Source organism: Trachinotus anak, unplaced genomic scaffold (genome assembly GCF_046630095.1).
Source record: "Trachinotus anak isolate AG129_WGS33_773 ecotype Australia unplaced genomic scaffold, CSIRO_AGI_Tana_v1 ptg000008l, whole genome shotgun sequence".
Classification (NCBI taxonomy): domain Eukaryota; kingdom Metazoa; phylum Chordata; class Actinopteri; order Carangiformes; family Carangidae; genus Trachinotus; species Trachinotus anak.
In genome coordinates this window covers 27,636,831-27,662,802 of record NW_027273859.1, presented here as the reverse complement: position 1 = coordinate 27,662,802, position 25,972 = coordinate 27,636,831, and the positions used below count along the sequence as shown (strand labels likewise).

Sequence of the window (25,972 nt, the reverse complement as noted above, 5' to 3'; positions counted from 1 at the left end):
TCAGATGTTTACTGTTACAGACGAAGAGCCTGACTGCTGTGGCAAAACTGTGTTAAAGGTCTCTTATGCAAGCGTGACATCCAGACTGTTGTGATGTTCCTGCTGTTTGTGCAACGATCCCCATAATAGCTTAAATACTGAAGATAGGCATCAGGAATTTATAGCAGGGTGTTTCCTATTTGTGCCACCGCCTCAGAGCGGTCACAGTCCGGGGTCTTGTTCATGGACACTTGGACAAACGTCTGGAGGAGAGGTGAGGGAGCTGAACATGTGACTTTAGGGCAGATTTTCCGATCAAACATTTAAACAGATCACAGCGGAAAACAGAACATGGTTGTAAATATCTCTTTTTTTAATTTCTATAAAAGTGCATGAAGCAGTGCCATCACATTTGGTACAATCACCTTTTAAAAAAGCATATTCTCCCTCACACTTCAACTGTAACTTTGTGTTCTGGGCTTTCTGAACTCTGTCAGTAAATAATCAGCTTATACTCACAAACTCTTGCAGTTTGAGGTGTTTTCCTGTATTTTTGGTTCAGTTAGAGTCTCACTCCGAACCACTCAGGGTTAGGGCCTAAATCTCACTGCCCTGAATGTGGCTGGTTTGCATTATCAGTGCTTTTATTTGGTTCCACCTGAGCTTGAATAGCATTCCACACTGTGGGTTAAACGTTATAAAAATCCTTAGCGCAAGTGCAACCTAATTTTTGTCTTTGTTCTTGGTCGGACGAGTCGCTGCCTCTGATAACGTCTGGCCGCCTCCACATTTACACCTATGTTCTCTGGCGAGACTGGTGAGGAGCTCCAGGACTCTGATCTCGTGCTCCATGCGAGCTTTCTCCCTCCTCTCCTCCCTCTCAGCCGTCTCCCTCTGCCGGCGCTCCTCCCTCTGCAGCCACTGGGCCAGGAGCTCCTGGTGCCAGCGGGCCTGCTCCTGCCGCTGGCTCTCCAGCTGCACCAGCAGGCCCCTGGTCTCCGACACCAGCCGCTGGAAGTTCTCCAGCAGGTGCTTGAGGACGGGCTCCATGCAGGAGGACTCGAGATGATTGTGGCCAGAGGTGGGCAGGGTGCTGGGGTTTGGATCAGGGGGTGCCGGGGGAGGAGAGGCAGCAGACTGGGTTAGAGGGGGAGGAGGAGAAGGAGGTGGTACTACATGTGGGGAAGGAGTGCTCAAGCTGTTTTCCACTGGTGTACCTATGAAACAGGATATAAAAATATAAAATGGGAAATAGTACAGGGCATTAGACTATTATTAATTACAGGATGTTTGGAGCTTAAACACTTTGTCAATTAATGAACAAGTTGAACAATAGAAAATTTAATCTGCACCTATTCTGATTAATGAAATCGTTCCAAACATTCTCTGGTTCCAGCAACTAAAATGTGAGTATTTGCTGCTTTTCTTCACCTTATGTAACAGTAATATAAGTATCCGAAGGGTCTAGACAGCTGGTCATATAAAACAAGTGATTTAAAGGTCTTTTTTTAAGTGTTGATCTCCATCAGAAGATCTATTTGTGGTTCAGTGTAGTTTTACATCTCCTCTCTCAGGCTTCTCTCTGGAGCTGTAGTAACAACAGGTCGCTGAGCCAATCAGAAGAGAGGATCTGAGCCTCTCTTCTGATTGGCTGACTGTTCTCTCAGTGACCCAATAAAAATATAGCAGATTTCAGGTAAACACTCAGAGAAACCAAATCCTGCAGGGTTGGATGGTGGGTCCAGGTGGGCGGGGCTTGGAGTATGGCCGAGAGCGGTAACTGCTTTGTTGTGACATCACAAAGTTCCAGCAGTCCTGACAGTGTCTGAATACATGCTGTGTGCATTTCTCTGTTGCTGAGGCTTTGATACTTTACTTACTATACTTTCACAGTATTAATATGGAACTTATATGGGACCTTTAAAGGTTTCATCATGGGCTTTAAGATGCCTACGGCTGTCTGAGGTTAGGTCATAATCTGGTGGTCTCCATTAATTTTTTAATAAAATGTTGCCCATCACACAAAATTGCAGTTTCAGATACATGTTTACAATTAACATACATAATTATAAATATATGGTGCACACATGGCATATACATCATCTGAAGTCATGTATTTATCATGTGCAATTTCTAAAGAATTTGTAAAGAATTTGAAAGTTGTTTAATTTAAAATATACTCAGTCACTGATAATAGCAGCACTTTATTCTTTATCATAAGAAGCAACAAAGCAAAAATTCATAATGACAATAACATAATGACAATAACATAATGACGTGGGTGTTATTTTTAGCCAGTATTTATTCATATAATAATCACAGTACTTACCACTCATGTCATGATGGGCTGTTGATTCCAGATAAACGTCATTGCCTTTGTCTCTCGGACACTGTGGGAATCCCGCATCATTGAACTCATACTCATCTGTTGAATCTTCTCTGTCCTCCAACTTGACTTCAGAGTTGAGCTGCCAGGACTGCCGCCCTCCTCTCCCATCTACAGAGCTCAAATGTTGTCTTCCTACCCTCCCCAAAGAACCAAAATGGTGTCCGCTAATCTCTGTTTTAGAATTTAAATCTTGTGGGACACTTCCTGTCCTCTCGATGGAGTCATGGTGACACTCTTGAGAAACAAAACAGGCCCCTTCCACCCCTCCCACTGACCTCCGGCCCAACACGGCGTCCATCTCAGCAAAGTATTTAAAAGTGCACGGCTGCGTGCTGTCGACGCTCTTCTGCAGTTTGGCTCTCACGTAGTTAGCCTTCAGAGTTTTGACCCGAAGCCGGCACTGGTGTGGACTGCGACTGAAACCCATTTCACTCATGCGGGCTGAAAGGTGTTTGAAGACATGGCGGTTGCGTAGGTTTTCAGCCAAACTCTTCTGGACGCGCTCGTCGCTCCAGGCACACAGCAGCACCTGCGTTTCCTCCACTGTCCAGTTAACAGAGCGCTCAGCTTCTCGTTTCCCTGCACATACAGACACACAGCTGGGTAGATTAACAACTTCATAGATGGTAATAGGCAAAATCTCACAACGGGCATCATTGAAGACCATTTATTTGAATTTGCAACCTGAGATTTTTGAAGTAATCTGAGGCTCAATATAAAGCTTAAGAAGAGCGAGCATAATGATAATGTCACATTCACAGATTTATCATATGTGAGTTTCCAACTTGTAGATACTGTTAACATCAACATCCAATTCATAAACATGATGGAAAATCTCATTTATTTTATGAATCTGTGTTACTTTGTAAATGTGTACTTTGTCTCAAGGATATAAATGGTGAGGACAAAACATTAGTAACACATCTCAGTAGGATGCCACACAAAGCTCACTAATACAGTTTCAACAAACACCTTCATGAAGGTAGGATTTACTGCAGGATTGCTGTATCAGGGTGTACCTAATAAACTGGCAAATTAGTGTAAATGTAAATGAGGATGTAACCACAGCAATGATACATAAATCTTTTAGCTATGTGAAGTTAAATTCAGTGAAACAGTCAGAAAATTAAACCTGAACTCTGAATATAAGAGTCCACTGGCCGGAGAATATCACCTTATAATAATGTGCCAGCATTAAGTAGAAGCCTAAAGGGTTTCAGCTCCAAAGTAAGCCTGCAGACTTTGGGACACAATGATACGTAACTGACAACAAGGAATACAGCCCTTCAGCTCAGTACTTGGAGCAGAGATTGGTTTCATTCATCTTCTGTATCCTCAGCATGACAACTACCTAACTATGCAGTAAAATAAATGCTAACTCAGCTATTTAATCCCCATTAATAACAGGGTGTGTGTTTCTTGCAACAGTAAAAATCTAACAAACTTACAAACTGGCTTCAATAATTTAAATTCCATGCTATTAATTACACACATTGTTTTCTGTCCATCGGTAGCACAGATCATGAATCCAGAGAGGATGCTGTTAGCTCACACTACCACCTCAAAAGTTGAGGGCTAGCCAACAAGCTAATTCAGCCTGGTGACTCATAATGCACTTTAAAGGCTAGGGGTGTCATTTTGCATGGAAGAGAAATAACAAAGAACTGTTAACTGGCTCTAAAACTACAGTGAAGCCAAACCAGAGAGCCATCCCTGCCATCAGGAGGGTAAGCACACTGCGGCTAACGTTAGCAGCTAACGGCTAGCTGACCGGGCTTCATGACGGTCAGTCTCATCCTGACCCTCTGCTGCCTGAGAAACAGCAAACACAACACGGAGGCGACTTACTTCTTGTTGTTGAGACGGAGTTGGTGGAGTTGATCATCGGAGGATTCATCTCGGCCAGATGCAGAAAATGTAAACAATCCTCACACACGCCGACACGGATCACTTCCGGGTTACAGAGTTCAACGCGTCATGTGATGCTTGGTTCCAATGATACACCAATTAATTCAGAACATTTCCAGATGAAGGATGACAGTTGTGGCAAATAACTAAACATAGAACCCGTGTTTGCCTGCATTGACCCGGCTACTCTTATTAGAAACTCCTAAACCATAATACTCATTCACACACTGTGCTACTGAAAATAAACCACAGATTCTTAAATTCTATTTCGCTGCTATAGTAAGGATAGGGCCCACTAGGAATTTAACATCACATACTAGTTCCTTTTTAATGTGCAGTTTATAACTAATCATGATTCAGTGTGTTGGACAATATGCATTTAAACAACCCTGGACAAAGCTGTAGTTTTATGTGAGATATAATAGATACAAGGTGCCGTGCAAATGTTTTAGGCACTAAAAGTAAAGTAAAACTAAAATTAAATGGTACACTCAAAATGAGATTTATACAAGTTACAGTATGACAGTTCAAAAGCACAGAAATGGCAGCAGTGGGGGGCTGGGTTGTGGGAGCGGGGGTTAAGGTGCATGTTAAATATTACTTTGTTCACACAGACAATAGCACTGCATGGAAAAATGCAGCCACCTCATTCATTTCAATGTGACAGCAGTTAGCACAGCGGGATCCCCACACAGAGCCCTCGGGCCAGACAAAAACTAAACCGGGTCATACAGTAAAAAGGGTAAAACAAAGGTGAACCGGGCTCAGCCTCTGCCACAGCACAGTGCTGACACCAGTCAATTACATCTACAGATTCCTGTACTTCGTCATGTAGTTAATATAATTCTCTAGTTGTAAAATCCGGTTTCTCTCAGTATTATAAAATGCAGATCAGTGTTTTGACGTCTGATGTGTCTTCAAACTCCTGTGTTTATTACTCAAACCGGTCTTCAGCTCACCTCTACCTGAAAAAACGCCCCCGCCAACACAGACCCATGACTTTTTGAACAGTGTCATTTTTGGTCTGGACACATGTTAAGTTGTTTGCACTGTTTCTTCCATGTTGCTGTTATATCCAGAGTGCACTAATATCCACATGAGACCGACTCCAGTTCATCTCTTGGCATCAGAACAACTTTGAAATGACCAAAACTTCATGAAGAAGGAGAGAAAAAGATGAAGAAAGGGCAGAGCAGTGTGAACAACAGTGTTGACTACACTAAATAACAGTATGATCACCAGACTCTGACAACCACAGAATGTGGATTGAGCAATCATAAGTTTCCTCGGTGCATTTCGAGATTTGAGTCACATGTATTGACGTGTCCACTTACGATCAGATAACCGAAGATGTGTTTTACTGCCAAGTGTGAGCACTTGACTGTAAATGCATCTCAGCTTTGAATAACAAGAGGGATGGATGTAGAGGAAACGGCTCCTGAAGCGGCTGCGAGGTGTTAACGAGTTGTCTTGTGCATTCTCCGAATGTCTGTAGAGAGCGTTACGATCTCAGATGTCCCTTCTCCTATTTCACTGCTTCACCTCCTCACTCTTTCATCCACAAACACAGCATTTAGTAGAAGGGGGAGGGGGGATCCTAAAGTGCAGCTCATGCAGATTCAGTCTGCTCTCATGCTGTTACATTTGCATGTGGAGCTTCCAGCCTTTGTTCTGTAACACAGTGACTTGGGATGAGCACAGTAATCTTAAAGGAGACTTTCAGTGTCATTTAGAGTAAAAGCCCATTTCTTCTGCATACATCCCCTTATTGTGTCACAATGAATATGAATGAATATATAAGAGAGAGAAGAGCTAATTCCTCCTGTGTGCGTTTAATAGCCTGCTAGCTTGGCATTAACTGAGCACAAAGACTGGAGGCAGAGGGAAAGTGCTAGCTTAGCTTTCACAAATGTGGTGTCCAGCTAATTTATCACACTTGCTTTCAATGGGACATGTGGCTTAATGAGAATTATTTCGTCCGTCTGTCATTGAAGCTAAGCTTTCTGCACTTTTGTAATTCTGAAAAAAGCCCAGCTCATTCTAATGTGGCGACTAGCTTACAAGCTAACAAGATAACGACATATCACTCAGATAGTTTTGGAGTTTAAAGTAATTATTTATGAATAAAAGCAGGAAATTAGCAGAAATTTTCACATTATGCAACAACTTTGCAGGCAGTGTCAGAGTCAGATCTCATCTCGATGCTGTCCCAAACTACAAAGTTGCTCCAGATGACAAGATAAAGATGATTATCTCGAAATGGACACTTGCATTTCCTCCTGGAATCAGGTGAACTCCACTGCAGCAGAAACTGAGAACAAAAACAAAAACTCTGACCGATCTGAGTGAAAGCTCCACTCTGTCAGCGTGTTAAAAAATATCCCTGAATGATCTCACAATGAGGAAATAACAGCTGAAGAGAGAAAGCAATGGTGATTTTAAAAAAAATCTCCAAAACAGAAGTATACAGGCTGAGGAGGAAGTGATGAGGGAGACTCATGAAAAAGTTCATTTTACCAACAAACCAACCAGCAAACTGCCCCAGTGACCTTTTAGCAACCCAGGAACTTTAACCAACTTTCAGCCACATGATGAATAGAGTTTCACTTTTGAATCTATTTTCTGTTTTCCAGGGAGGCCGTGCTGCAGCTGCGGGACTTTCTACTGCCCCAGGAACTATCAGGGTGGAGTAACAGTGGATGTTACACTCTTTACCACTGGTATCAGTGACCTGGGAAAGGAACTGCTTTCAGTGTAATTGACATTTAAATCACCATTATACACTGAATTCCCCAACTTCTGTGAAAAAAAAAGAGTGAAATGCAAAAATATCTATGTCTCATTTCCAGTAAATCACAAAGAACAATACGACTATTTTTGTTTGGCTACTTTTGTTTCATCTCAAACTAGACTTTGTAATGTGTTAATGGTCACTGCTCTTTAGTTGTTGTGGACAAAACAAGATTATTTTGATAACCAGATTTTTGAAATCGTACAATATCAGACTGGCAATCCCGCATTTAATTCTAATGTCCAAATAGAATCTACCTCTACCTGAAGATGCTTGTTATACTTTCATCCTTCTTGCAAGTGAATGACAGACACAATCAGTCACACACGAGGCTGCGGGCTACACTCCTTTCAGTGAACAGCGCTGTTCTAAGAAATAAATTCCTCTTAGCGAGTTTGGCAACAAAATAAAATAGCTAAATTTTTTCATTTCAAGCTTTTATTCTGTTAAATAGTTCTGTCAGGAAGTTCCAAAGGTTCTGTTGCTTCCTGACAAACCTCAGAAATTCAGAATCTCTGGAAAACTACTGAACAACAACCGTACGAACCAACAAGTCTGAAAAAGTCAGATTTAGTAGTTTCAGTCCTGGGACCAGCTAAACTAGACCCTGGAGCCGCCGGCTAAGATAAAGGTTGTTCTACACAGCACAGTGCTGTTCTTGTGACCACACACACACACACACACACACACACACACACACACACACACACACACACACACACACACACACACTAAAATACGAATGATGAGCCCACCACAGCATGGGTAATTACAGAGGAGGAGGGGGGCCGAGACAGTCGACTGGACATTCATCTCATTACTCACGCATCCCCCCAGGCTGTTCCCCACCGGCCTGCAGAGGAACATCACACACTCCTCTCTCACACGGACACTTCTTTACACACACACACACACACACACACATGCAGTTAAATAGCCTCTGAAAAACACACAACACACACCTGTACAATCAATTTGATGCAGATTTCTTAATTATATCACTAACAACAGTAAGTGGCCCATTATTATTCATGAGTGCTCGTTTAGAGGCGTGCAGTACAGACTCAGAATAACATTTTTTGCATATTTCTACAACTCAGACTATGAGCTGACCCCTCAGCAACCTGCAAAGTGTGAGCAGGAAAAGGATAAAGGGAGGATTCCTGAGGGACGCATCAATTTTGCAGGAAAAATGTGGTGCTGCGAGGTTCAAACCTGGAATCTGCCTAATTAATAGTCTGAGTTCTCTGTGACTTTGAGGGACAATTTGCAAAAGAGTCTGTGCACCAAAACAAAGAGGCAGATTACCAATATGTGACCTGGCCTTACAATAAAAAACTACAGAGCCCGTCTCCTCTTCTTGTCTTCTTCCCTGTCCTCGAAGTGGAGAGACAGGGCGTAGCTCTTCTCCCGGTGAGACTCATGGTGCAGAAAACCAGGTCAGCGAGCAGGCAGTGAGGTAAGAAGAGCTACAGACGGTTCACACGCTGGAGGCGGTTACGTCAGCTGAGGCTGGAGCTGAACTCGAGGTCTCCCACTGTGAGGCTCAGGATCCCTGCCTGCCGCACAGCTCTTTGGCGTGGCTCCATTTTTTCCCTCTTCCTTTCATGTCTCCTGACAACCAGCAGCAGCAGCAGACGTGTTGTTTAGATCACTGGTTCACAAACTTTCACACCAGACGCAAACAAAGACTCGACATGGGAGCTGTACAACAATCTGTGGAATCTGTGCCTTTTTTCCCCCAGCTTTTGGCCCCTGAGGAATCAAAGTGACGTCAACTGGAGCCCTTGTTGCAAATGCTCCCGCAGACTCACAAACTCTGCAGTAAAAAATTTGATTCAGTTTCTTAGCATCATTATTTAAATGGAAAAATTCTGATGTCCACATTCCTCAAGTCAAAGCACTGATCATCCTTGATCCATTTGAAATTTAAAAAAAAACACACTTGTGCAGCTTGCCTTGTAGACTCAGTAACCTTTTGACAATAATTTTAGAAAAGCACCATATTTTGCAAGAGAAAAATGCTTTTTTTATTTGAGCCTTATGTTCATGTCATATTACATAAACCATAATAAGATGCAGGCAGGTAAGGAAAGCCGCTCATGTCAGCCTCCCGGATGTAATTTAACGTTGGAGATATCATGAAATCCTGACAGATACAGTATCTCCTGCTCTCTGTTTTATGAATTAACTGACAACCCACAAGTCCCTCATCATCATGGCCTTTCTGGTGTCTACTAAGAAGAAGAAGCCCATTTCCAACCCAGCACACACAAAACAGAAAAATGTTTTGATGGCCACGTGTGTGCTCTCATTTGCCAAAAAAAACAGAATAACCGCCTCGTGGTTGTACATGTCCTCATCCAGCCAAGGGTCACAATCTCCCCAGCTTTGAGTTACAGCTTTGAAAAACAGCCAAATTTAATAGATGTTGCCCTTTGACCTTTTGGGTATGTCATTACTTAATTTTATCCTTATAGACAATTGAGTTACAATGTGTAATAATTACTGTATAAATTCTTAAATTATGGTTTATATGTGTTTTGTGAGGTCACAGTGACCTTTGACCACCAAAATCTAATCAGTTCATCTTTGAGTCCAAATGAATGTTTGAGCCATATTTGAAGAAGTTCCCTCAAGGCGTTACTGAGATATTGTATTCGCAAGAACGGGACAGACGGACAGACAACCTGAAAACATAAAGACATAAAGACCTTTGGTGTTCAGTTCAGTCCATGTTGATGTCTACATTCTCAGTGCCAAAAAAAAAAAAAAAAAAGAGAGAAGAAATTAATTTCATGCCTTTGGGTGGTTATCATAAGCTCATCATCGTCTGTTGATATTACAGCAGCCCATGCAGAAAACCTTCCCCTATAGCTGTGATTTGCAGCTGCAGAGCATATGCCCCTGCAGCAGGGTGGGATGCTGAACCGCAGGATTTCAAAACACACATGGAAGAACCACAGCAGGTCATTTATCAGCCATAAAGAGCGGGCTTCAGAGCTGTTGTGATGTGGAGAGTGTGAGCCCCTCTGCTTCCCGAGTTTTACTCCGCTCTCTCGAATTACAGAACTCTTGGTCCCGCGCCTGGAACGCCCTCTAATTTGCTTTCATTTTTATAGCATCCACCAATTTGCAGAGGCCACTTTGACCAGCAGTGAACTTATGGTGGAGCATCTGCGCTTCAAAACATTTTTTACCAGCATCAGATGCTTATATGGGGAAAAACATCACATCCACTGTCATATATTCAACAACACAGATCAATCTGAGTGCAGGACAACATCTGGGCGAGTCTCTGGTAAAGGTTTTGGCTTTGGCAGAAACACCATGTTGAACACAGACTTCTTCAGATCTACTGTGTGAATAACCAGTTCAGCCAGACACGCTGTAGGTCACAGGACATCAGTGCACCTCTCTCTATATATTTATAGAGCTAAAACTGTCCTCAGTCACACATCACACTTCCTGTACGTCTTATTTGAGGCACAGTCATCTGTAAATCTGTGTAACTCTACGGGCATTTCCACCTTGAATTCCTTCTTCCTTTGTTTGCATGGGCTGCAACTTCAAACAGGAACTGAGCAGCTAAAAGTGGAACACTGAGTTAAAAGACTCCTAAATATATCACAGTTTTTTGTTGCACATATTTGCTCTCGTAGACAAATAGTTACATTACTCCAGGCTATTATTTTACCAAATTAGGTAGGAAATTCTTCAGTCAGGGAAAACTGATGGTTTACATAACTGCTAAATGTCGGTCAGTGCCCTGAGAGACTGTCCACTGTGTGTGTCCATAAGCCTGAGAGTCAGCGCTGGCTGGTTACATCACAGGGTCAGTCGGCGTGACACTGTATCGTGCAGACGAGGCCGACTGAAGGATTGAACAAGTAAACAGATGAATGAATGACTCCCTTGTTGCGCCACTGTACTGTCGACCTGCCATGGCGGTCTGCGGCTGAGAGAGCACATCCACTGTGGTTAATGATATTTGAAGTGTCCTGACTCAAGAACACTGTGACCTGCATTTCACAACGGACACTTGGTTATTGTCCGCAAGACTGAGCTTGTGAGAACATCTTAAATATCCACTCTGACCTGTTTAGAATTAATCTGATGATGTACAGGTCAAAAGACCTTTACACAGCGAGGTTAGAACTGTTCATCTGCTGATGACTGTGAGTCTCTGCTGAAGGGGGAAAGTTTAACACCAAGTTTAGCACATGTTACATCACACCTGCCGAGTCCAACCCACATTTCACTGCCTTGTTCACTGTACATCGGATCCTGTCACGTGACAAATAAAACTGAACCGATGTTTAGTGGAAGCATCACTCATATCTGAAGCATAACACATACACATACAATAATATGATGAGATTATAACGCCACTCTCCCACTCCAGAGCTGGATCGGGGCTAGCTGGTTAGCATGCTAGCTTCAGTAGAAGAAAAGACGTGATAGAGACAAGAGTTAACGTTGGCGTTGCTTTCCACCCCTGGAGAAGATGTTGGTGGGTGAAGGAATGAAGTTTGATTCTGAACTCAAAAAAGTTAATCAAATTATTTAACTTAAGTCAATTATTACACCTGTACTTCCTGAGAAATCTTTACAGGTTTTCCTCAATTCCTGAACCTCAAGCATCTTGAATCCAGTGCTCCAGATTCCAGAATCAGACCCCCTGTATTGCCCCCCCCCCGTTTGGATCCCAGAGACTGCTAGGAATGCGTCCTACCTAAATCACCAAGGCGACCCCCTTTTGGTGGCCGAGGAATGCCTGGCGTTTCACTGCTCAGGACTGTTTTCACAGTGCAGACAAGTGTCCACGTTTCTTCTGGTAAACTGATCCCGACCACACAAGAGGAGCGCCTTCCCCCTCCGCCCACCTCCTCTCCCATGTCCTGCTCCCAACTACTGTCAATCAACACCTCATACTCCGAGCACAGCTGATCGAAACCACGTGGAGGAACTGCTGGTTCTAATTGAACCAAGAATGTGCTTATATAACAGTAAGGAAACTGGGCCATTTGCGTGGCTGCGGGGGTGGTGTTCCTATGGCTCTGAGTGTATAAGAAGCAGACGAGTTGCACAGATCAAAAACCAAGAAAATGGGCCAAAAGTTAAGTGAGAAAACCAGAACAACACTTTCTCAACTTTTGCAGCGTGCAATCTCTGCCACCATTAACAAACTGAAGGATAAACAGTACTTACGATATTTATCTTGTGCTTTGAAGCAGTTTTACTGGATCAGTTGTTGCTGCACAAACTTCTTGTCTCTAACAGGGTGAAGCTTTTCTTCAAAGACTTGAAATGAAGATAATACATTTATATATTCTAATTTAAACATCATAAATAATCTTAAACCCCTTGGAATATTCCTGGGGCCTAAACCCCTGCACTAAAAAAACACTGACCTTTCTGTGAAACAACTATGGTGCTGAATTGGAGCAATGCACAAAAATTGACCTTTTGTTCTGATACATCACCTAACTCCTGTAGTAGAGCTGGAGGGTGGGATAAGAAGAAAGTGAATATTGTATCTTTTTGGCTGAAACTGTGTATTTATAAGTGTAATATCAGGACAGTAAAATGGCTTTTTTTTGTCAAGTATGAGGCTTAACAGCTCATTTTCCAAGCAGTCAGTGTGCATCTCTAAAATAAATGACCAAACCTTTGTTCACTGTTCAGCTGCCATTAAATCTCAGTTTGCAGTCTTTTCAAACGTGGCATACTGTGCAGTTTTCACCAAAGCCGCAGGATTTTTGTCATCGTCTTGGTGACGATCAGTGGAAACTGCTGTTCAAACAAGTCTTTATCTCTCAGCATCACCGGGTTAAAACTGATTACTCTCCCCGTGTTTCTCCATTTTCTCTAACAATGCCAGGAGACCTAGGGATGACAGATCTATCAGAAACTGTCAGGCGTTTAATTAGACAATGCCCTCAACAAACATGTTTATTCATTGTCTTCAGTAACTCCCCTCTGCTCCCTCAGTTACTCTGCTTTCCTCTCTGAGCTGCAGGCTGCAGAGCATACACCGTTTGACTGATTGAGGTAACTTGACCTTTTTCTGCTGCCACCTTCACAACAAACTTTCCATTTCCCCTCAAATAAAGGTGTGTTCAGAGCTTTGGTAGCCATTTGGATTTGACTGCTGGTGTGTTTCATCCGACAGCTCCTCCAACCTGAACAACCACACAGGTCGTTTTTTTCAACCCTCTGATACGACCCATAGGAGTGTCTCCTGGAATAGTGCCCCTTTCGTTGGTCAGATGGTTGCAATAATGAACACCCAGACTGTACTAAGAGCGCCGTACCTACCTTCGTTGGCATGGTTACTATAATAACAGTCATGACTTGGTTAGGTTTAGGGAAAGATGGTGATTTGGTTCCGCAACATTAGACGATCTTTGTTGTCATGGTTACAATAACAACCACGAACGGTCATGGAAAAGAAACAACATGAACTGCTCCTGTCACATGGGAATCCAACACCGCTCTCCTGTGTCATATTCATCCATCCACCCCAACCTCCTCCTGACGTCGCTCTATAAACTACGTCACCGCACTTTTCCCTTTGCTCCTGTCATCATTACTACGACCACTAGATGTCACCTAGCAACAAAACCTAATTATGGGTCATAGTAACCTGCTGACAGACGACCTGTGGGCTCGTTTTTTCCAGGTCAGTCTCGTTTTATCAGTTTCTTTGAGGCACAAACAGCCGATACGTCAACTGTACAGACGTTAGCTGTAGCTAGTAGCTAATAAGAGTGAAACGTGCTAATCTCCCAGACTTGTTTAAGCCTCAGTCCACACTGCCTTCAGTTATGCATCCTCAACTTGGCTTCACACTTAGTCTGAACATCTCTTAAAGGAATAGTTTGACATTTTGGGAGATGTGCCTTCTGGTGGAGTTAGATGGAGAAGCACTGACACGATGGTCTTAACTGGAGCAGAGAGACAGGACACAAGGCAACAGTCTCAGTACAGCTCTCTCAGACTGTATGTGTAGATCTCTCAGGATGAAATCCTGCATATACTTTAATGTGTAGAGTGTAAATTCACTTTTTTAAAAACAACATCAAAATGAAACCAACCCTATAATGTCTACATTTAAAATATTCTTCTTATGCAACGGTTTAGTGTTTTTATGGTTAATGAGACCTATAGGGGCAAACAGTTCTCTCTCTCTACTAGTCTGCAGAGAGACTTCATAAAAAAATCTAAAAAATAAACAAGGGGGGAGAGAGACAGTCTGTGAACCAAATCTGTTTCCAAGCTTGCCTCTCTGTTTCTCCAGCTGTCCTCACCCCCCGTCTGGACTCACAAAGTGTGGAGACTGTCCCTTTGCACTCTCATAAACAGCATCCATCCCACCCAGACACACTTTGTTTGTACAGATCAGCCTCAGATTGTGCTCATGGAGGACGTCAAGGGTTTTAGTGCAGGTACTTGGTGCCACTTGAATTTCAGCGGCATTGTTCTCACCTGACTGAGCAAACTGAACTTAGTGACTAAAGCCTGAGACTAAACACTCTTTAACTGAAGAGTAAACACTTACACAAACCCGCTTAGAGTGAAATTTCTGTTCAGGAGTGTTGTGAGTCAAGGATCTGAAAACCACATCCCAGAGCTACAACATGATCCAGATGGAAAGGATCAGGAAGAGGAAAACTCAGTCAAAGTAATTCATTTATTTGGTTTGAACATCCATCAGTTCCCCTTTTCCCCCCTTTGGGGGGAAAATGCTGCTTTTTTTCTTCAACATATGACAGCACTGTACATTTCTGCAAAAATGTTTATTTTACTGTTTTTATATTGTATCATACTACAATTCTGTTTATGTTATGGTTAAAGGTTAAGGCTGGACAACTGCCTCAGATTTTGGTTGTGGTTAAATTTTAGAAAGAATAAAACTTTTCTGTCATGATTAATAGAGAGACAGTGAGTCAACCCACGACAGTGGCTCTGAATGTTGTGTAAATGTCGGCTGCAGAATAACTGAATGCCAAAGCAGTTTTAAGGAAACAAGGCTGCATCTCTGCCAGTGAGACCTTCTTCAGAATCTGTCTTATATTCACTGCAATATGATACAGCTTTTTCACATCAAGGACACTAAGCAGACACAAATTAGACCAAGGACTCTCATTTGACAAGATTTTGTCCCGGGGTCTCCCATCTGATCTTTGCTTTGTATTTGAGTATTTGAAGCCCAATAGCCCAACATACTGTCATTGTGTTACTTATTGATGGAAGTGGTTTATTGTGAAAATAAACTATTCCCCTTTTTGCTGGTGACCCCCATGAACCCACTTAACGACCCCTTGGGGTCCCAGGACCCCACTTTGTGAAATGCTGAATTAAATTATACACCTTCAATGGAGTTTTAGAACAAGCAAAAAAACACATATGTGATTCTGTATATGTAAAATGTAAAATGTGAAATGCAAAATGAAAAATGTAAACATACATAAGTGGAAAATGTTGAGGAAGGTCAGGATTTTTTAAGAGTTTATTATTTGATGCAGCAGCAAAATGCAACTGTCATTTTCACGAATTAATAATTTATCATTAAGCCAGTCGTTTCATTTTTAGTGAAACACCTCCTGGACAAAAACACATTCAGCCCAGCTCCTGATGCTCTGCCAGCAATAAGCTATTGTCAGACTCCTTTTCTTTCACCTGCCATCAGCAGTGTTGGAGACAGAAGCAGGTGCAGTGGCACGAAGAGGAGCGGTGAAGACCCAGCAGCGTGGCCAAACAATAATATCATTAAGGTATAAAAGCACAGGGGAGCTCAGCTGGAGGACCAGGGTTAGTGGTGTGGGAGCGCTGGTAATTAGCCTGAGCAGCTGGTAGGCTGAGGTAGGTGTGTGTGTGTACATGTGTCTGTGTTGTCTCCCATTTTTGTCATTTTAACTAATTTGAGTTCAGTTTAATTCACTGAGCGTTTTATAGGTTTGACACAATGATACAGTACAATGTCAGAGCAAAGGGTGACAAATAAATAATTCACTTAAGACTAAAATAAATTATCTTTTGTTATTTAAAAGATCATTTTGCTTTTGTTCCCCCTTCAAATGTGAAAATTAAGTGGTTTTATGATAATTACTTCTGTGATTATCTGCCAATCTGTTTAATTCGCCTGTTATTGGATTAAAGAACCTTCCCAGATAGAAAAATAAGCCAAAGCAGATTCAGAAATAACGATTTTATTTTCATTGAACATTTGTAGTTCCTTTAGCTCTGCACAGATCTGAAGTGACTTACATAAACTACAACACCTGCTAATGTTAGAGGTTTATATATCACTATTAAAAACCTTTTAAATTTGGTAATGGTGTCCCAGAATCATCCAATTTTTGATTTAATAATCCTTAAAGAGATGTTCATTCTCAAATATAAAGGTAATTCCAAAATTTTCCAATAAATTGCCAACAAAAGAGCGACTTCTATCTTGAAATCAGTTTTTAGCCCACAGAGGTCATTGAACTCAGTCAGAGAGAGTCAGATGTTCCCTGTATCTCTTGATTTATTTCATATGTTTGCAGAGTGGGGGATGTGACTCAAGGAAACCAGGGAAACAATGAGGCACTGCAAAAACAAACCACCCCACCCAACTCAACCCCCCTTCCTTTACTTCCCTGTTGCCCTTCTACCTCCAGAAGGACAGCAGGGTGAGAGGATGCCCCGCCCTGGATCAATATGAAATACTCCCAGTGTTGTTTTTACATGCACTGCAGTAACCTAACTAATGTGAAATCTGCAATCAGACTCCTAAGGTATCATATTACTAGTCCTTTTAGGTGATTTAAAAAAAATCTATAAAAAGTGGTACACTGAGATGATATTTTGTCTCTTAAAGGTCTTAATGGTAGATGTCCATGTGTTTTTTTAAATAAAGCAGGTCTAGATAGATAGATAGACTTTTATTGTCTTTCAGACTATACACCATACAGTGCACCACACAGGAGAATGAGACTCCATTACAATGGCTCAAAATAGTTCAACAAGTACGATACAATATATATACATAGGTTCTACATGAGTACTGAGAAAGTATCAAAGCCTCAGTCCACAGAGAAACGCACACAGCCTGTATTCAGAAACTGAGCCTTAAAACCAGCCGTCAGGACTTCTGGAACTTTGTGATGTCACAACAAAGCAGTCACCACCCTCAGCCACGCCCCAAGCCCCGCCCACCGTGACCCACCATCCAACCTTGCAGGATTTGCAAGGAGGAGTGTTTACCTGAAATCTGCTATATTGTTATTGGATCCCTCAGAAAACAGCCAACCAATCAGAGGAGAGGCTCAGAACCTCTCTTCTGACTGACCTGTTGTCACTAGAGCTCCAGAGAGAAGCCTGAGAGAGGAGATGTAAAACTAAACTGAGATGGTTTTTGGTTCTTAAAACCACAAATATATCTTCTGATGGAGATCAACACTTCAGATAAAACACAGGAGAAGAATAAAATACGGGACATTTAGTGGAGAAAAAGCTCAGTTTACTAGTAATCAGACGTACATGCAACCAAATGTGTCCAGACAGACCAACTGTAGCTTCATTTCTGGATAACATCAGCTGGCAACTCTCCCGTGTCATTGCACCAGAGAAACAAATGTGAGCCGGCTCTGACTGGCCCATATATGGCTGCCAGATTTGGTTTGGTTTGTGGTCTGGTTGGGGACTGTATTAGGCTGATAATCAACTGATGATTTAAATCTTTCAAAACTAGTCCAGCATGAATCCAGTGACCAGGTGCTGCTGGATTTGGGTCTAATCATTTTGGTCTACATGTGAAATGTTACGACATTTATCTTTTTTAGGCTGCCAGCAGTACAAGCAATGAAAAGTTAGCAGAATTGGGCCAGTTGCGGCTTAGTGTTGGCACACTTGGCAGTGTTTTAGCACTGGAGGGCCAAATGTGAGGCGCCTCTGACTGGCTATTTGTGGCTGCCAGGTTTGTGTAGACATTAGGGGGTGCACATTGGCCAATATAGGCTAATTAATAGCTATTAATTAATAGCTATTAATTAGCAGCACTCGAGCCAGCTTTGGGCCAATATCCGCAGCCCAAATCGCATGAATGTGAGGTAACCTGGCATAATCATGGAAAACTTTTGGTTCAAGCCATCTTCGCTACCTGGGATCTTGTAGGTTTGAGCAGGTTTACCTGACAGCAGACTCTGAAGCGATGAAGTGATGGTGAGAAAACAGAACATGAGATAAGAGACAATAGAATGAGTAGTGGAGGGAACAAACAGTTAAGTGTAAGAGAAGATGGTTCAGGTGGAAGTGGGGGACAGGAGCTATTTCTTGAAAAGTGTGTTTTTGTTAAAAGACAGATGATGGGAGTCTGTCTGGTCCATTAGCCAAACCTTCAGTCGGAGCTGACTGAAGGTCAGTCCAGGTATTAGAAGAATGGCTTTTCCAATTTTCTTGTTAAATGAATCTGAAGTCGTCAGAGAGACAGTTTTTAAAGGCTGCATTTTTCTCTGAGATGGAACAAACAGTAGGACGGCTCGATCATGAGTCTGACCCTGCGCCTCAAACTCTGAGTGAAAAGACTATTTTTCTACAGAGGATCAATAAAATCTAACAATATCTGTAATCATGAATAGATTCTTCAAGTTTGGGTTCGGATTAATAAAATGCATCTACCATCTCAACTCTGAATACAGTATTCATACAGCTTTGGTGAAGACTCTGACTGAACCATTTCATCCTGATATGGCATCAATTAAAGCAACACCGAACCAATTTGACACATCAAGTTCAATTAACTCTGACTTCTCATCCTGTGAAAACACTCAGAGGCTCAGATCCTCTCTTCTGATTGGCTCGCTGACCTCCTGTTACTAGAGCTCCAGAGAGAAGCCTGAGAGAGGAGATGTAAAACTACACTGAGATGTTCTTTGCTTCTTGAAATCACAAATATATCTTCTGATGGAGATCAACACTTCAAATAAAACATGGGGAAGGTGTAAAATACGGGAACTTTAAGGTTCAGTTAAGGGGTTTTGGTTTTGATTTTATACTAAAAAGTTAACAGTGACTTGAAGTATGGGACAGGAAATGTTAACCTTGTCACCATTGAACTGAAAACCAGATATACTTTGGTCTCTGTGACATAGAGCTTAAACATTCTTTCCCACAGTTGTGGGGCCTGTCCACCAACTTTCCAGAAGTCCAATGCTAAATCACTGCACCCTTTGAAAAAATGGTGTAGTCATGGTAACACTTAGCTTTTTAAAGTTGTAGATTTATAGTCCAACCACTCCCAGAGTCTCCAGGGAAATATCAGTTTATCTTTCTTTGCACAGAAGCATCAAAAACGCATGCTACACCTCATTTAGTGGGTATTTATTTCTGGGCAGACGTGATTCAAGTGTTTTACATATATACTCCAAGGGGGGGAAATACTTCAATGGGAGGAAAACAGTGATAAAGACAAAACCCCTCTTCTGCACTGTACCTACCAGACTGATAAATGTCATGATGTCAGCTGCAAAACACGTGGAGCTCTCTGAGGCCTCCCTGGTGGAGCCTCCCTTGTCTTTGAATCACTAATCTGGTGACGCACAGAGGGAAACAATGGGTAAACACTCAGAACCAGGGATTCTCAGCTTGCTCACATCTCCAGCGTGTGTGTGTGTGTGCAAGTGTGTTCAGCCTGGCAGGCCAGCATCAGCATCACAACTAATGAGTCTCAGGCCCAGCGGGCTGCAATGCCAACACACTCTCCGACAAACGCACAAACTCGCATATGTGCATTCTCTCTCTCTCTCTCACACACACACACACACACACACACACACACACACACACACACACACACACACACACAGGAGTTCACCTCTGCCCCTTCATCACCCACTGACACTCATTCGTCCACGGTTGAGGGTCTTCAGTAAAGACCCGAGGCGACCATGGCTGCAGAGGAACACTACTGTCCGAAAAAACAGGCGCACCACTTATCTGCCTGAGTCGGTGCTGGACTGATGCACACTCTCTACTTCTCCTTTCATCCCACAGTCCAGCCCGGGGAGATGGTACCACCCACACAAAGAAAATGAAAGACTGGACAAGATGTCCAAGATTACATAATTTGGAGGCTTTATGTAACAGCAAGGGCGAGTCAGTCGCTTGGAACAGTCCTTTTTAGGGCTCCTCTCTCACTCCCTCTCCGACTGTCGAGCTATTTCCTTTTACGAGAAGACGGATGACCGGACGGACGGACGGACGGACGGATGGTTTGTGTGCCACTGGCGATGCCCCAGAGCGGTACCTCTGTGACAAAGAATGGTACAGATGGCGGCCCAGGGCTGGCTGCAGTTCAGGGTACCAAATGGCATGCCACAACAGGTCCAGATGGACTCAGGCTCCCGGTTTTATTTTTGCCTTTGAATAGATGGTGGATAAACAGTGAGAAAGACGGAGGAGTAAAGAAATGAAGAGAAAAACAGTGAGGCAGGAGGTAGAGAGACAAAAGCTTCCAAGTGATGTGAGAAAAGCAAAAAGATCTGGGGGAAAGTGGGAGTGTGAAAAGGCAACAAGATAAACAAATCAATCAAACTAACTTCCATCTGCACACTTTTTGTGCTTAACTCTCGGCTGCATCTTTCAGTGGCCACCAACCCTTTCAGCTTCAGAGCCGAGTCACAAAAGACACATGATGCAGAATTATCTGAGTCCAGTGAAACCTTGCAAAGGGAATATGACAGACAGTGTATCTGCAAAACAAGAGGGAGTTCAGCTGATGGGCTGAGAATAGAGCCTGAAGAGTCTGTCACAGCTCAACACGTTTTTGTTTTTTTTTAATTTCCAAATCCTACCCAGACCTTGGATTTATATATTAAATTAAACAAAACATTAAAAAAAAGAAAAACAACCAAAGCCAAAAGGGACCCGAGCACTGTCACACTCCAGACTCTGGAGGGGCTCAGGCAAAGAAGCCCATCGAAGAACAGATGTTTAGAGCAGATGTCCCCTGAACAGCTTACATGTAGACTGTCAGCAAACACTACAATTTACAGATGTCCCCTAAATGCCTCACACGCAGGCAATGGGTAGACCAAGCTACAGCACACATCACATTAGGGGCCCAACTTAAAGGGGGTTCGGGTCAACAGAAATGCATCGTATAGTTCTTTAATGGGAGGTTCACAGTTGTTATTGCAAAATGTACCAATATGAGGGGCCATTGGGGGCCCCATCGAGGGCCTCAAGCATTTGCCTGGTCGCACGATCTACAGTCAGCAGGGTCACAGTTGCAAAACTGTTGCATGGATGTAAAGCAGGTTGCATGTGAAGAACAGCACAGCATATGACTGTACTCTGTCAGACACAAGATTGCACGTTTTTTACGCAGTATGACAAAGTAAACACTAGAATTTTTCAGTCAGTAAATATGTGTGAAAAACAAATACAATTACACAGAGGTCAAAAAGCTAATTATTCAGACAAACTAACTGCAGCTTCCAGAAGGAGTCTGAAGTGTTACATGTGCTCACTTGCGTATTGCAGCTCTCCCAGAAGAGACCTCTGTTTGCAGTTCAAACCTGAGAAGCCAGCACCATGTCCAGTACAAGGGAGGGAGGGAGGGAAAATGACTCCTTTGAGAAACTGAAAGCAAGTAATTCTCACGCTTATTATGAAATCTAATTGTCTGAGGCTGTGAGTGATTGTTATTTCACAGATCGCCATTCAAGGCAGCATCCAGGGGATAGAGGCTGCTTCGGACTGGTGCACTGAGAAAATATTTTCTCCAGAAGGAAATTACACAAGAGAAATTTCTAAGTTCTGTACAAGTCTGGTGTCCTAATAAAAAAATTAAACCCACAGGAGAAACTCAAACGTTGACCTGTGTAGACATATCAGCTTTTGGAAATGTGAAATCTGGGACTCCAACAGCTACAGCTTGACTGTTTGGTAATTGGTTTGTGGTAAATTGATTACTAATAGCTTTGTTAGGGAAACTTGAAATACACAGGTTACAGTACAACATCAGCTGACATGATAAAAACCTTTATTACCTGATCCATTGTGAAAAAAGTTCAATGTGTCAGAATCTAGTTTTAAAATCATTATTTCAGCTGATATTCTGCATACGTTTAGCACATAATTAAATTAATTTATGTGTGAAATTACCACACTGTACACACAAACCCAAGGCCATGTAGGCTGAAGCAATATCCAAAATGTAATATCTCAATACAATCCAGCACAATATTGTCATATTCAATATTATCACAGGGTTTTTTTTATTTATCTATAATTATAATGTTGCATTTGATGCTTAGGTTTTTGTTTTGTTTTTTAAATAATACATTACATAATACATTATTTCATTTCATTTTCAGGTGCTTTTTTAACAATATATAATAACACTATTGTATTTTATGTTTCAGGTATAAGCGATGCTGCCACTAACAGCAGTTCAAAGTTGTACTGAGGGTCGGACTTGGCAGCAGGGCAGACTGTGCAGGCAAAACTGCAAAAAATATAAATAAAAAAAACCTGACATTTTGAAAAACATAACATATGGCGGGAAATTTCATGATATTTGATAGTATTGAATATTAGCCAATATGGACACGTCCACCATACAAATAGACTCAAAATTCAAAGAGCCAAGGAGGAACTGGATGTTAAAGGGGCCCCAGCGGCAATTTTTAGCTCCAGGAGCCCCAGGTTAATCTGGTCATACGTGGATATGGATGCAAGTGCGACAAAAGAAAAAAGTGCCATAAAACCCTCCTAGGAGTGATTTCTTATTGTTCTATTGGTAGTTATGAAAGGCTCTACGGTGACTTTGTTGAGTTGAACCTGCCGTCATTAGGTGTGAAAACAGGAGCTGCTCTCCAGATGGGGAACGACTCTTCTGGAGTTTTAGGAACCACTTCCTGATTCACATCTGTAAAGATAAAATGACACCGTGTAGTTTTTCTATGCAGCTGCTCCAGATCTGCATCCTCAGGGCATCGCTCTCACCTCTCCCGTGCAGGGTTCTGGAGAGGCTGCAACACGTTCAGAAAGTAGACCACATGGAGTAAGATATGAATTATTAAGCTGCAGTGGTATTCCTCACAGATGAGGCATAACTAGGGCACATTCCAACACTGAGTCTGGGGGCTGCTGGGAGTTTTAAGGTGGAATGCATGTTTCAGCAGAACATACTGTACTGTAGCATAATGTACCCGACTGTACTGTTCTGTACTGTGTTGCCTCCTCTTCGTCCACATCCTGTTGCGACGCTGTACTTTCAGTGCTCCCTGTCCATGTGGGTCGGTGATGTTATGTTTTTCCTTGCTGAGGAGTGAAGAGGAAGCCTGGCCTGCATTATTAACACCCTGACAACAATAAGGTCCCACTCTGACACGTATCACATGTACATTCAAAAGCTCACACAATAGGTTTTTTCTAACAATGTGTGTTTATTAATGCTAAAGCCAATATTTTACCATGTGTAAGATGAGCTGTGAGAAGCTGATTCTTTGTATTTTCAGTTTAGTTTTGACAATTTTGAAATATGAGGAATTTGTATTTTCCCTTTCCCTGTTTTGATTGTTTTTAAATGCAATTTTAATGTAATCTTAATGTTCTGTTTTTAATGTATTATTATGCCTCTGGGCCGCACTCTGAATGCCCTCATGTCTGAATGGTGCTGTATAAATAAACTTGTTTTGACAGGAAAAGTCTGACATTAGCTGACATTAGCACTCATACATTCATGTAATGGACACTCAGAGGGCTGACATTCAAAAAAAAAAAATGCAGCATAGAAGGAGAATAAAAACATTGTTGTTTGTTTCATGTTGCTGTAACTTTCCATAAGCTGTTGCCTCATGGGTGGAGTTTTCCAAACTTCTAGCAGGACACATCGCTACGAAGCAGGAAGCTCCCACTGTGTTTAAACTCTGTCATTGCCAGTTACAAAGATGCATCTTTCCCATGGTGAGAGACAAGCGTTAGCATTAGCCTCATTAATAAGAAGAGGTGGAGCAGCAAGAAGAGGCTGTGGGTGTCCTCAGGTACAGAGAGCAGCTTGAGGAGTTGAAGGAGCTCCGTTTCCACGGCAACTGAGTTCAGGTCTACTTCCCATTTACTCTCTGTGCCTAGCCGGATGCCTTGTTTCTATTGGCCCCCTCAGCCCAATGGCAAACGGTCTAGGAGCGGCACAAGCCATTGGAAATAATGGGTGTCAGAGTGCGGTGGTGCCGTTGTCGTGTTCTCTCTGAGCGCCCCATCAGGGTGATGACGAAATTGTCCTATACTAATTGTAGTTGTAGCTTAATTTTAAACATTTAAAAAGTAATTTTAAAGACTCAGATATTTTCTGACTTTCTCTGTCTTACTAAAGCTTTCACACAAAACCCAAGAACAGTTGGGACACTTCTCTAAAAATAATACACGTTTATTCTCCCGCTCTTCTCCTGAGAAAGGCTTTCAGATAGATATGTGGACCGTCAGGGCACCATGTCAAAAAAAAAGGATGAGTGAGTTTAACGATGCCGGTTGAAGTGAGGTGTTTGACAGGCAGCAGCTCCAGGAACAGATGTGCTGCTTTGAGTAGGACAGATATGATTTACTGCTGAGTGCTGCGACATGACGCATGGTGATTAAACAACAAAGACTAAATCAAAGAATAAACAACTAGAAATCAACACACACGCACACAAAACTGCATATTGAGCTTTGTCCAAAAACAAACTCACTTCTTGTAGAGAAGATTTTTTTCCTGCTAAAGCAAACACTGAAATTTGCCCATTTCGTCTTTTTTTTTCTCCCCTCACAATAAAAACACACAAAATGGGATGAGATTTTTTTTTGGATTCATCATATCCACCCTGCACACTGGCACACATTCAACCTGCACACACTGCCATTAAAGTCCCACTTTAAAAACAGGCTCACCACAGATGTACCGCTGTTTCCAACAAACAAAAGACTGTGGGAGGCAACAGCAAACTGTGACAACCAGTTTTAAAAAAAAAAACAACACAAATGCAAAAGCACAAGTGATGAGTTAAAAACAATTTGCATAATTTCCAAAGCTGGTGGAGAAATACATATTTTAAGTTGTCAAAAAGGAAATGATTTTCTCTACTGAGGAGAAAATAAGAGGTGAAGAGATTGTATGATGTCCTGTAGAATAAATCATAAACACAGCAGAAGAAGCAGGCGTGAGTAATGAAACATCACGGTGAACGAGAAGAGTCAAGCTTCATGTACTGTTTCAGCATTTTCCACTTTAAGCACAAATTGAGTGAATTCATGCATAAAAATGTACAGATTTAATAATAAAACTCATAAAACTCTAAAGCAGAGTTTGTGCGTTTTTAAATTTTAAGGATAACAAATACCTTTGGCTGGTTTTCTTGGATCAAACTAAAGTGTGACTGTGATGTAAGAGCGAATGTTATAGAGGTCGCTGGAAACATGAGATGCTCTCTGCAGTAGGTTAATCCTATGGAAGTTATATAATCATCAGCTGGAGCACTGTAAAGACAGACCACAGAGGATGATCCTTGTGGATTACTCCACACTCAGACCACTATAGAGAAGTCTGTGCATGTGTTAGACAAGAGTTTAAAACAAGAAATTAATCTAATTTCAAAGTGGGAGTAAAGGAAACATAACATCTCGTTAAAGTGAGAGGTTCTCCCCGTTCGTCTGAGTGAACTTCCAGCCTCATTATCACATCCAAGACAGTGGAGTGAATACTTGTGTCCTTGTGGGGGAAAGTTTGTCCTAAGTTCGCCTCAAAGAGAACAAACTTCTCATAAAAGGCAGCGAAAGGAAGCTTCTTCACTGACGTACACATCAATTAAGTTGTTGGTCATTCCCTGCTGGTTTAATCTGCTCGGCGCCGCAGACTTTAGTGCCGCTCCGACGTG

The 25,972-nt window shown here is 42.1% G+C and overlaps 2 protein-coding genes across 3 annotated transcripts in view; both read right to left on the bottom strand.

The window, feature by feature from the left end:
• The window catches only part of rasgef1ba (RasGEF domain family, member 1Ba), a 119,295-nt gene that overhangs the window by 35,102 nt on the left and 58,221 nt on the right, over positions 1-25,972 (bottom strand). The gene's annotated exons all lie outside the window — the stretch shown is intronic.
• Positions 330-4,376, bottom strand: LOC139624660 (zinc finger and SCAN domain-containing protein 32-like). Its single transcript, XM_071483953.1, has 3 exons — positions 4,217-4,376; positions 2,309-2,947; positions 330-1,196 (listed from the first exon to the last, which is right to left on the bottom strand). The coding sequence occupies exons 1-3, from the start codon at positions 4,263-4,265 to the stop codon at positions 703-705; spliced, it is 1,182 nt and encodes a 393-aa protein (XP_071340054.1). The 5' UTR covers positions 4,266-4,376; the 3' UTR covers positions 330-702.